The 12,222-nt window shown below is 51.9% G+C and overlaps 6 protein-coding genes across 6 annotated transcripts; 4 read left to right on the top strand and 2 right to left on the bottom strand.

Annotated features, from left to right (window-relative positions):
- Positions 1-717: 717 nt before the first annotated feature.
- Positions 718-2,381, top strand: ACHE_41307A (putative NAD+ kinase; the record flags this gene model as incomplete). Its single annotated transcript, XM_043279602.1, has 4 exons — positions 718-747; positions 794-1,853; positions 1,901-2,177; positions 2,225-2,381. 4 exons carry the CDS (start codon positions 718-720, stop codon positions 2,379-2,381), a joined length of 1,524 nt encoding a protein of 507 aa, XP_043137265.1.
- A 1,044-nt stretch (positions 2,382-3,425) lies between these two features.
- Positions 3,426-4,267, top strand: TRS31 (trafficking protein particle complex subunit 5; the record flags this gene model as incomplete). Its single annotated transcript, XM_043279601.1, has 2 exons — positions 3,426-3,703; positions 3,763-4,267. The coding sequence occupies 2 exons, from the start codon at positions 3,426-3,428 to the stop codon at positions 4,265-4,267; spliced, it is 783 nt and encodes a 260-aa protein (XP_043137264.1).
- Positions 4,268-4,413: 146 nt separating this feature from the next.
- ACHE_41305S (microfibrillar-associated 1 family protein) lies at positions 4,414-5,841 on the bottom strand (the record flags this gene model as incomplete). The annotated part of the gene is made up of 1 exon (XM_043279600.1): positions 4,414-5,841. The coding sequence occupies one exon, from the start codon at positions 5,839-5,841 to the stop codon at positions 4,414-4,416; it is 1,428 nt and encodes a 475-aa protein (XP_043137263.1).
- A 431-nt stretch (positions 5,842-6,272) lies between these two features.
- ACHE_41304A (putative ssDNA binding protein Ssb3) lies at positions 6,273-6,772 on the top strand (the record flags this gene model as incomplete). The annotated part of the gene is made up of 3 exons (XM_043279599.1): positions 6,273-6,512; positions 6,597-6,651; positions 6,699-6,772. The coding sequence occupies 3 exons, from the start codon at positions 6,273-6,275 to the stop codon at positions 6,770-6,772; spliced, it is 369 nt and encodes a 122-aa protein (XP_043137262.1).
- Positions 6,773-7,197: 425 nt separating this feature from the next.
- ACHE_41303S (putative GATA transcription factor (Ams2)) lies at positions 7,198-10,787 on the bottom strand (the record flags this gene model as incomplete). The annotated part of the gene is made up of 4 exons (XM_043279598.1): positions 7,198-8,351; positions 8,409-10,477; positions 10,527-10,680; positions 10,748-10,787. 4 exons carry the CDS (start codon positions 10,785-10,787, stop codon positions 7,198-7,200), a joined length of 3,417 nt encoding a protein of 1,138 aa, XP_043137261.1.
- A 670-nt stretch (positions 10,788-11,457) lies between these two features.
- On the top strand, positions 11,458-12,049 carry SMD2 (mRNA splicing protein SMD2; the record flags this gene model as incomplete). The annotated part of the gene is made up of 4 exons (XM_043279596.1): positions 11,458-11,480; positions 11,563-11,595; positions 11,697-11,945; positions 12,007-12,049. 4 exons carry the CDS (start codon positions 11,458-11,460, stop codon positions 12,047-12,049), a joined length of 348 nt encoding a protein of 115 aa, XP_043137260.1.
- Between the last annotated feature and the right edge of the window lie 173 nt (positions 12,050-12,222).

Here is a 12,222-nt window from a genome sequence, read left to right as displayed (position 1 = left end):
GATACGCAATACTATATGATTGGTGGCATGTGTGCAGTGCAGTGTCTGGTGTGTCTGGTGTGTCTGGTGTGTCCTGTACGGGAGCATGGCTCAAACTAACGCTACTCTGACCTTAATATGCAGGAATGTGATGCATGCACATGGCACTTGTATTACTTTACTAGTGCAGAATCGTCTTACTTTTAATTTACTCTTACAATTACGGAATCCCAGTATCAGTAGTAGTGGGGGGTTCTCAGCTGCATTCAGGGGTCATGTGAAGTCAGGTGACTACTATATCTTATTCCAGACGGTTACATTATTATCGTTGACCGATCACCGATACAGGCTTACAGGCTTACAGTCACACCCATTTTTGGATCGGGGCAGACAAACACACAGAGTCAGCGCTAGACAACGCAGAGACATGGGGACAAGGACAGGGGATATTGTGATGCCTCGACCGTTTCACAGCCCAGCCGAGCAAACCATGGAGTACTTGTAAGCGTCAATACGGTTTCGATTGTCCGTCACATGTAGGGATGTCCATTACTAGGCGTGTCCATACTGTAGAAGAGAATAATGTAACCTTCTGAAAACAACGTACATACAAGTAACTACTGAACTGAATCTCACATAGCCTTCAATAGATCCTGCCGGTGATGTCATTCGTCATCTCCTCAATTCCCGCCCGCCACTATTCAACTCCCGCGCTTTCTGCGCTGCTCACCACTGATAATGGATAACGAGCGAGAGTCTGATGCCTTAGTAGGTCAATTATGTTCTCGAAATTATCATATACTAACGAGCTTAGAGTGATGGGTCGTCCGCCTGCGACACCGATCCCCAGAACCAGCTCGAAGTCGTCTTCTACCCCGATTCCAGTCACCGTCGCAAATCCTCTCTCGTCGCCGCCGATAATTACCATTCGAAACCTCAGATCGACAAAAACGAGGATACAACGGCATGTTTCGTTCATTCGCTCATAGCTGAGGAATGGGTTTCTCCTTCCAGGGGAATTCCCGATCCTGGGGGAGATCAGCCAGGTTACAGTGGCGACGAGGCCGCCATCCTCGATGATACTACCCTGCCCACCGGTGATGAGGCAATACCTGTCGTAAATCTGGGCCCCAAGCCGATTGGCGGCCGGGGAGCGCCAACCATTGTACAATCTCGACATCTGACCAAGCGTCAGCTGTCCGACATGGCCTGGAACGTGCGCAAACTGTCGAAGAAACTGGGCAGTATCAGGCTGAAACTCACCGTCAAGACCGTCTTTCTCGTCACAAAGGCTCACGATGAGTCTCTCATCAGTCTGACCCGCAAGGTCACCCAGTGGCTGCTGTCCAGCCAGCGCGACACCCAGTACGTTGTCTACATTGAGAAGCGACTTGAGACACATCCCGACTTCGCGGCATGGCAAATAGAGGAGGAGGAGCCAACAGCTAAGGGGCGGCTCAAGTACTGGGATGCACAATCGGCTCTGGAAAATCCGCATCTCTTTGATTTTGTTATCACCTTGGGTGGGGATGGAACCGTACTATACACCAGCTGGCTCTTCCAGCGCATTGTCCCGCCTGTGCTATCGTTCTCGTTGGGGTCTCTGGGATTCTTAACCAAATTCGATTTCAATGACTATCAGAACACGTTAGATACGGCATTTCGGGATGGCGTCGTGGTCAGTCTACGGTTACGGTTCGAGTGTACCATCATGCGAAGCAATGCGCAGCCTAAAGAGGCGCTTTCGGGGACCAACAAGCGGGATTTGGTTGAGGAGTTGATAGGTGAAGAGGTTGAGGGTACCCTGACACATACACCCGACAAGGTCGTTCAGATTTTGAACGACGTGGTTCTGGACCGTGGGCCAAATCCAAGTACGTGACCATGAGTGTTCGCGAAGTCTAGGTACTGACAACTGCAGCCATGTCTCAAATTGAATTGTTTGGCGACGACGAGCACTTCACAACAGTGCTTGCGGACGGAATATGCATCGCTACGCCCACGGGTTCGACGGCCTACAACCTGGCCGCTGGAGGATCATTGTCGCATCCTGAGAACCCGGTGATCCTGGTTACGGCCATCTGCGCCCATACGCTGTCATTCCGGCCGATCATCTTACCAGATACCATTGTGCTACGAATGGGAGTACCCTATGATGCGCGGACCAGTTCGTGGGCCAGTTTTGATGGACGAGAGAGGTATTACCCCCATCTGCTTAACCATAGCAATAAGCTAACCATGGTAGAATCGAATTACACCCCGGAGACTACGTGACAGTGTCTGCGTCGCGGTATCCTTTTGCCAATGTGCTGCCGCAGGGGAAACGCGGGGAGGATTGGGTGCATAGCATTTCCAAGACGTTGAATTGGAATTCTCGACAGAAGCAAAAAGCATTGCATTGACCATGTATCTATTTTGGATAGATATTTGCATATGAAATTTCATAGTAGGGCAGTTCTTTAGGTGCTCTAGAAGATTCGTCTTTTTCGCGATGGTTTCCGGGGCAGCCAGACCGCCCTATAAAAACCCGCCGAAATTTTTTTCTTGGACTTTTTCACTTTCTTCTTCAACCGCTCTTTTCACCACAGCTGCACAGCGGCTCAAGAGAAAAAATGCATACTCTCCTTTGCTCAACACCATAGATAACGACTATGTCTACTAACTCTGGTGAGTTCTATTTTTCTCTTTTCCTCTGCAGCAACATGACGAGCTCTGCTCGTATGATGAAAACTTTTCCTACATTCGCAGTTTCCACGTTAGCCGTCGCTTGAACCCATCATAGACGGCGTTGAACGCTAATTCTTCCTTGGATGTCTGACTTATGTTGCTTGCATTTGCATTGTCACTGTCTCAGTTGAAGTTCTGAGGTGGACCATCGCTAACATGTACAAGTCTTAAACCAGGCACAACCTCATGCTTTGATGCTTTCTATGGACGACCGCGACTGTTTCCAAATATCGCATTATCGCGTTTGGGAGCAAGATAGCTTTGAACAAGTGTAGTTGTGGTGGATAGAGGGTTGTGAGGATGGGAGTACAGAGTAGTATGTACTACTGTGCTTCCCCAGGCTCAGCGTCTGCCTTTATAGCTATTAGAACAATGCAAAAATATCCAATGGATTCAATTCTCTCAGTTCGTTTTAAACTTTGTAGATTGTATCAAAGTGCGCGCATGGCGCTTTGCGTCTCCGTATCTCGATATCGGAGTACAGCCAAAAGGAGTTGACTATTCCACTTCAACATCCAATGTCATAGACACCGTCAATACTGTTCTCATTGTCCGTCACTAATTAATTTCCTTGATCATTGAGCTGCAATGGTTCAGTGATCACCATACTACAACCCGTCCTCATTGACCTCTTGTCTTGAACTCCGTCTTGTCCATCACCACTCCACCGCAACCACCACCACCTCCCCGAACACTTCGATACCCCAATACAGAACGCCATGGCACACCCTAAACACGGCTCGATGCTGTCCTTTGGTGGCGGCTCCAACAGCACAGCAACAGCGGAAAAACCTCCATTCCAAAACGCTCCCGTCCCAACAGCCTCACAGTCGAGCCCCGGCCTGCGCGTACCCTCGAATCGCAAAACCATCTATGACAGACATCTGAATCGCAGCCGCAATGCAGAGCTTAGCCGGGCTAGCTTTGCTTTCCTCTTCTCTGAGATGGTCACTTATGCTCAACGGCGGGTGACAGGTATACAGGATTTGGAGAGACGGTACCTCCCCGGTCACCTCCCAGAGATGCCAGCGATACCGATACTGATGATGAATGCAGACTAAACGAACAAGGCTACCCCCTAGGCCTCCGCCTCCTCGACCTCCTCTTCTACCGCACCATCGCCGGCTCCTCGTCCTCGTCTTCCTCCGCCTCCGCCCTCTCAACCTCCTCCACAACCTCCTCACCCCCCAACCGTCCCCTTCGCATCCTTCCCCTCCTCCATCTCATCCACGGCCCTCTCTGGCGTCTCCTCTTCAACCGTCCCGCCGACGCCCTCGAACACTCCGTCTCGCCTGATACCCCAAACGAGTACATGATTACCGACAATGACCCGATGGTGAATACGTATATCAGTGTGCCGCGGGAGATGAGCATGCTGAACTGTGCTGCGTTTGTCGCGGGGATTATTGAGGGCGTCTGCGACGGGTGTGGGTTCGAGGCGAAAGTGTCGGCGCATAATCAGCCGTCGGAGATGTGGCCGGGACGGACAGTGTTTTTGTTACGGTTTGGGGAGAGTGTGATGGAGAGGGAGAAGGTTTTGGAGAAGGCGGGTGTTAAATAGGGCATTTGATGAGTACATATAGGCGTTTAGCAGGTTGCTCAATTGGCATGATGCCTTGATATGTGCAGTATATTGAAGTATAGGTAGACCTAGATATACCATGCAATGCTCCCCAACGCCATATGCAGCAATTATTATACACTGAATCATGCCTCCGTCCGTCTACGCTTGTCCCGGTCCTCATACGGAGAAGGACTTCGTTTCCTCCCACCACCACCAGGTCTGTATGAATCTCCACGATCCCCTCTTCGAGGAGAGTAAGACCTCGACCGTGACCTCCGTCTCTCTCTCACGGCACTAGCATTCGCCCCCGTAGGACGAGTCTTTTCATCAACCCGATCCGGCATAAACCGTTCATCAGTAATCCCAATAGGCGGCCCATCACGACGACGACGACCGTCTAACCCCTCACCAAATCGTCCCGTATCCTCACTCCTAAGATCGCGATACCGCGTACGACCCTTCTTGCCCACCTGCGTCAAGTCGCGCACCTGCATGTACTGCGGTAGTGTCTCACGAGAGACATCATCGACGAACCTCCTCCCCATAACATTCCGCTGATCGAGACCCTCGCGCTCAAGATCATCACGAAAGAACGCACCCTTGTGGAAATACCGCTGCATGAATCCCGGTTGTCCACGCGTGGCGTCTTTCTCCTGTTTCTGCTTCGCCAGGAACTCCCGGTCTTCGCGCTCGCGCTCTTCCGCTGTGAGATTCCTCCGTCGCTCGATCTCCTCGCGCTCTTTCTCGGATGCCTCGATCGCCTCGCGCTCGCGCTTGACACGTTTCAATTCCCGCAGTTTCCACGCTGCATGCTCTGCCTCCGGGTCGAGACCGTCTGTATCATCGATGGCAGCTTCTTCGGCGGCTTCAGCTTCATCATCGTCCCATTGGCGGTTTGCAGCGCTGCGTTCCAGCGCAGCCTTCTCAAGCTGTTCGCGGATCAGCATATCTGCTTTTTCCTTCCGTTGGGCTTGCTGGGCTTCTGCTTCTGCGGCAGTATCTGCTTCCGTCGTGTCCTGGGCGGTGTCTGGTTTGCGCTGGTTTTTCTTGATGAATGTTGGTCGGAGGAGGACTCGTGGTCGTTCGTCTTCGGAGCTTTCTTCCTCGGAACTCTCTTCTTCTGATTCTTCCTCTTCCTCTTCCTCGTCTTCGTCTTTAGCTATAGGAGCAGGTGCATGCGCCCCAGTAACCCGCGGCGCTACCTTAGCCGGCGCCGCGCCTGAAATACCTTGCTCGTCCTCACCCTCATCAGTAACGAACCCTTCCTCATCCTCCCCCTCATCCTGCTCTGGCTCCTCAATCCTCACACCCTTGACACCCTTCGTAATCGCGCCTGCCGGAAATGAACTCGCCTTCGGCTGCTGCTGCTGTTGCTGCTGTCTTTGTCGCCTCTGCGCCTCCGCCCGCTTGCGCTTCTCCTCCTCTCGTGCTTTGATGGTGGCCTCATCTTCCTCGTCTTCGTCTTCGTCTGAGGATGGTTCTTCGGCGATTGGTTTTCCGGGGCGATAGCGGGCTGGTCGGGTTGGGTTTGCGGTCATGCCGCGGTGGTGCGAGGGGAGCGGGGGTGGCATTGCTACTGTTTGTGGATGTTGGGGTGTTCGGAGTGATTAAGTGATGTTGGTGGTGTTGGTATCGGAGCTAGTTATCGATAATTTGACGTCTTAACTAGTCACGTGATGTGCATGAGATAAAATATTTATTCTTGTGAGAAGAAAAGGGGGGAAAGGAAACCAGATGCTGGCTGTGAATCTGACTAACCTGTATTCGGACTGTGTTACTTTATCTATGGTAAGGTACAAGCGCAACTGTAGAATCTGAATAGTCGCCAATCTGGGTAATATCAATCTATCATCACGTGTGCACGCGTCGCGCGCGACACCACTCGACCACCAACTACGGAGCTTACGGTTATAATAACCAACACATCACAAACCTCCGTAATAACCCTTAATCCTCCCTATACGAACCGAACAAAACCGATCTACACCCAGACCTACACAAAATGTCCCTCCAAACCCCCCGCGTCCTTCCCGCCCACCTGCACGCCTTCCACCCCTCCAGCGGCGCCCCCTCAACACACACGATCCGCCTGCTGGGCACCGTATCCGCGCTGCACGGCGACACAGCGACGATAACATGTGGCGGAAACGGGGACGTCACGCTTGTTCTGCGCCCGGACTCGCATCTTCAGATGGGGAAGTTGGTTGAGGTTGTTGGGAAGGTTATGGATCTTGAGGGGAATGTATGTTTTTGCCCTGGTTTTTGAAAGGGGGGGGCGGAGATATTGGATTCAGTAGAAGAAAGGCTAATGGTTGTTTTTATGTAGGGCCTTGGTGTGAGGGTTCTGGGGACGATGGATTGGGGGAATCCAGCTGATTGTGGTAGGTTGACCTTTTCGTGGATGGATGCCAGGGTGCTAACGAGGAAGATTACAAAATTTATGAAAAGGTCGTCGAGGCTACGCACAAGCTGAAGCCTATCTTTTATGATTCGAATGAGTAATGGCGTTGGTGTTTGGTTATGCTTAGTTACAATGAAGACTTCAATGTCATATATGGCATCGACGAGCTTGAATAGACGTAAACGTGAAGCTTGAAGGAAATAAAAATGTATTCGCACACCATTTTAAGGACGACGTATAGACTACACTACGAACAGAGTAAGGATCGAGCTATTCTTCAATATTATTTATGTATTGAGATATCGAATGACCAGATAACTGGCAGACAACCAAGACCCTAACCGTATGCAGACCATATGCAAGCCCCTAAACAAAAGGAAATTCGTAACACAAAGTAGAACATAGTCACAATAGACTTGGAATTAATAATCAAAAGGCCACCAAACGCCACCGCTGAAATCGCATAAATAATCGAGAGCATGTGAAAAAATAAAAGTAAAAAGAAAAAAAGGAGCTTTTAACGTCGTTAGGCCGAAGCCGAAGCATCATTGGAGCTTGCATGGTTTTCTTTGTCGTCGTTGGTCTTGACTCCCAGACCAAGGAAATCAGACCCAAACAGACTAGAATCGCTAAACGGATTGTTCTCGTTTTGGAAATTAGGGTCAGACAGAATCAGATTGATGAGATCCTGGTCACCTCCGTTCGGTTGCTCTGCGTCGGATCCCACGGGAGAAACGTAGTCGGACGGCATCCAGTCGGCCCAGTCGCTCTTGGAAGGGTCAAACATAAAGGAAGAGTCTCCGTTGGTGCCATCTTCAAAGATATCCGCAATGTTGTCCAGTGAGTTACCTGGCAGCGACGGGAAAGCATGACCATCGGAGCGTGGCTGCTTAAGACTCTTGCTCTGACGCGACGGACTATTTTGTATACGCTGAAGCTTCTGCGCAGTAAGCTTAGTCGGGCTCAAGTCAGAGTCAACGTTCTTGCGTCGAGATGTAGGCGAATTGTAGGGCAGCGCAAGTCGCTTTTCACCAGACCGTGCATTGCGTCTCTTGGGCGTCGGACTCGCGGGGAATTCTAACTCGAAACCAGGCCCTTCGAACAAACAATCCAGATCGCCGTGGACCCCAGGCACGTGGTTCTCCTTGTCCTGAGGCCGCTTGTCAGACTCGCGAGAGGCAATACGAGGGCTGCGCCGTGGGCTGTTCACAGTGGATTCGCCGAGCGCCTTCAGAGGCCCTTCATTTTGAGAAGGAAAAAGATTCCTCCTTACCGGCTTCGGTGTGAGACTGTTCTCACTAGTCAACGGAGCATTCCGCACCGGACTGGACTGGATTGCCCGCCGCAAGGCTTCCATTGGATCTTGATCCTTCCGATGTTCCAGACTGTTCGCGCGGCGCCGTTTCGATGGCAAATTCTGGCTCTCGTTGTCGTCCTTGTCATGCTCAGTACGAGGAGTAGGTCCTTCCTCGGCTGGCGAGGACGCATCAGTGCCTCCTGGGGAGGATGCGGCGGGCTTTGCGGAGAGTGGCTGGATGCGGGTTGTGGCGTTCATATTCGACAGAGGACCAGTGCGTCTCTGAGATCGCTTTCTTTTGCTGCTGTTGGCATTTTGCGTTTTGTTGTTCCATTTGTGTTCAGGTCGCATGCTCTTGAACTTTTGAAGCCAAAGACCGCAGGCTTATCTGTAAGTTAGCATTTGCAATCCTGGCATTCCTTCTGTTTGTTAGCACTTACGATTACAAAGAGAGACTTGGTCAAAGTCCTTGTCGTTGTCGAGCAGAGTCTTCTTGCAAATTTGGAATTTTGTGACCTTCTCCTCGTCGTCTCGGTCGAGAGCCTTCCAGAACAACACAGTGGTGTCCGCAGTTTTGCAGTCGTTGGCATCTTCCTCACTGCCTACCACTTCCTTGAACCAAGCTCGACGCCAGGTAGGCGTTTCAATTGCACCACAATTCCCACAGTAAGGAGGGGCCTGTCCACTGCGAATACACTGATCAAGACGGTCATGAATCTGTTTTGACCTCCGTGCACCCGTTTTGCTACGGACTTTACCATCATCATCAGGTATCACAATTGGTGCCGGTGTTTCAGCAGCGGAAATATCGCTCATCGGACCGGCGCAGCTGTGAGCAGGTTGCGCGGGAGGTGGCGGAGGAGGAGGGATTGGGTCACTTGCAGGAACGGCGTTCATAAGCTGTTCGAGTTCGCTCTGGGAGATGGGCGCAGGGGCCAGAGGCTTGGGTCCCGGCCTAGTGCTGGCCCGGGAAGACGGTCTCGAACCCGAAGCACTAGCGGGTGCTCGCGGAAGCGGAGGCGCGGACTCTTTGAAGTGCTGCTCTGATGGTCCCTCGCTCATCAAGAAGGAGTCGCTCCGGTTCCTGCCTGGAATTGTTGGAGCACTGGCAGGCGAGTTGGCGCTAATGGCAGGTCGAACGGTTTGCTTGTTCCGGGTGGTATCATTGGACAATCCCGCAGTGCAGTCATCCAAAGGCGTGCCGAGGTCATCATCAAGGAGTTCATCAATTCCTCCACTCATGAAGCCAGAGTCAGGATCTGTGGCAAGGTGTGGCAGGTTTGGGCTGGAGCGGGTGGGAATCCCTCCATCGAGAACGGGAGGAGACGAAGGCATGCTGAATGAAGGCTCGAAGAGGCCATGGTACCGGGGTTCCTCTGGGGAATGAGCATTCTGATCGCCAGAGGGTTGATCGTCACTTGGTGGATACGGCGATGTATAGCGGGTGCTGGGCTGGAAGGATTCACGCAGGGAACTTGTCAAGGGTCGTATTCTTCGGGGAAGGTCGTTTGGACCGGAGATAGGAGTGGGTGGCCGAATGGGTTCCTCGATGGAGCTCTCGACGATGCCGCTGGAGGGATTGAGGGGCGTCGGCCGGTGAATGCGAACGGAAGCAGCAGTACTTGCTGCTACGCGTAAAGAACTTGGCTGTTTTTCGATATTGAAGTCGGCCTTCCCTGGTTGCCCCGTCTGATATACCCTGGCCCTCTTTCGTTGATGCGGCTCAGATTCTTCCCCACCGCCATAACCCGAGTGAACAGACCCCCTGCGGCCGGCGAACGACATCTGAGTGGGGAACTCGGAGTCGTGCATGGAAGCGCTAGAAGATGGGCGAATCATGTCGTGCTGTGATGATCTGTTTTCAGATTCCAGTTGTTGGGACTGTGGCTGCGATTGCTGCTGGAGTGACTGTCGTTGCGACGAGTGTTGTCCTCCAGGCGTTGAGTGTCTGCTGGGCGGGACAAACGATGCCGACGACTGAGCAGGGGAGAGAGGCCGGAAGGATTCAGTGGGAGTCATGGCAGGAAAGTCCCTAGGGGTCGACCCCTCGCTAAGTATTTGGTGGAATCTCTCAATACCCGCATGGTCCATAGGCGAGGAGACCGTCCGGTCTGGTTGTTGGGTTCTGAGACCCGCCAAAATGTCGGGATTCTGGCGAATGTAGTTCGTCCACGTCTGAGGATCAAAGCCATGGGGAATGATGTTGCTGAGTTCCCGGTATCGTTGCATGCTGTCAAAGTATTCACTTTGAGAAGCAGTTGGAACGGGCACAAGTCGCAGTTTAACCTCCAGAGTCTCCTGGGCACCCTTCGAGAATAGACCCAACACATTTTTGCACACTCGACCGGTAATCATGGTCTTGGACTGGCTATCGTGCGCATTCGGGGTAGGAGTGGATGAGGAAAGGACCCATGATAGCATTCCCTGTCCAACCAAGGGTGTTTCATATTCCGAGTAGTCGTAGGCGTACACCGTGTAATCTTGACCGAGGTTTGCTACCAGCTCGGGGCTAGAAATGCATTAGCATTGGGAGCGCAATGATGACAACCAAGACAAACCTCGCGGACACAATGGCTTGAATGCAGGTCTTGAGCTCAATGACACCAATCTGGGTCTTCTCATCCAGGAAAGCCGTTTGGATCTCGAGCAGATTGGGCCATCGAGCCAAGCAATTTGTCTTGTTTGCATCGTCGAATGTGTAAAGTACCTTCACTGTGAACCGTTAATTGCGAACGTTAGCCTCTCCCTTGGACAGCTTCAACTGGTGTGAACAACTTACGCCTCATGGGCCGGACGGATATTCCGTCCTGGGATTCCATTCCACCAGACGGGTTTAACCATAAGCAGATGTAGAGATTAGGTATCCAGGGAAGAGGTGATGAAGAAAAGTGTGAGGAAACCGGCGGACGGTTGGCAGTTGAAATTGACTGGAAGAACGCCGGAGATCGAGGGGCGTGGAGCAAGGCTGGGATGAAAAGGAAGCAAGGCTGGGAGGATAATCGAGGTGTCAATTGCCTTTCTGCCAATCTGAAGCGGGGATCTCGTCGACTAGGGGATGATAAGGTCGTGGTATGCACGGTATGCAGCGGTGGGATGAAGAGCAATCGACTGGAATGCGAGCTGCAGAACAGTACAAAGGACGAGAATGGCGGTCAGAAGACGAGATGCCGCAATTGAAGGTTGACGTGCAGGCGGTAGGAAAGGGTTGTGGAAGAAAAGGAGCGTGGAGAGGGAAGAAGAACAGAAAAGGGTAAAATAGAAAAGAAGCGACGCCTTGCGTTTGGAGATGTCGAGAAGCGTGTCGGAGCTAGACGCGACGTGACGCTCCGTGGGAAACAAACACGACAAACACGGGTGTCACGTGATGAGCGCCAAGAGGTCGGAACTGAGCCAAGTTCAGTTGAGGAGCTGCAGTTGTGCAGTTGTTGGAGAAGAGAAGAAAGAAAAGTCCTGAAAAGCAGCACTTTTGCCTTTTTATATCCAGTAATCATGTCTGCTGAACCCAAGATCCAGTACGTTTTACAGCCTTATGAGTCATCCAGACTCTTTTTCCCTTGATCTGGACGCGGTATCATGCTAACCATCTGTCTTTAGAGATCTGCTCAACAAGCCCAAGAGCGAGCTCACGTACGTGTCCTCCCTGTTTCAGTCTCTGCCCTCATTTCTTTATCGCTTATCGCATCGCATCGCGTCGCATGATTCATCCGGACGACAGCTGACCATCCCAGTGAATATGAGGTCGCTCTGGTGGAGGAACATGAAATGACCGCGGGCCCTCTGTCTCTGCTGCAAACTGCGACGCGCACCCACACCCAAGTCCTCATCTCATGCCGGAACAACCGTAAGCTGCTCGCGCGTGTCAAGGCTTTCGACCGTCACTGCAACATGGTGTTGGAGAATGTCAAGGAGATGTGGACGGAGAAGCCCAAGGGGAACAAGGGAAAAGGTGTTAACAAGGATCGATTCGTGAGCAAGATGTGCGTGTTCTTCTCTGGAGATATGTTGGTTTCTATTTGATTTGATGGCTAATGGTCATAGGTTCTTGCGAGGCGACTCTGTCATTCTTGTTCTGCTTAGTTGAATGGTTTGCTTCTCGGTTATTTTCACGTGCGACCTACACGGACCGATATGTCCTCTCTACGACGAGCCTGTCGTCGGCAGTCCGGATAATAATACCTAGCCGGACGAGGCTTGACACGACACACACAAGTCTTGTATGACGTGGGGTTTCCTCTTCCTATCTTCTCAACCTGT

This window comes from Aspergillus chevalieri, chromosome 4 (genome assembly GCF_016861735.1).
Source record: "Aspergillus chevalieri M1 DNA, chromosome 4, nearly complete sequence".
NCBI classification, from domain to species: Eukaryota; Fungi; Ascomycota; class Eurotiomycetes; order Eurotiales; family Aspergillaceae; genus Aspergillus; species Aspergillus chevalieri.
Note: the sequence above shows the minus strand (reverse complement) of the source record. Positions and strands in the feature narration are given on the sequence as shown.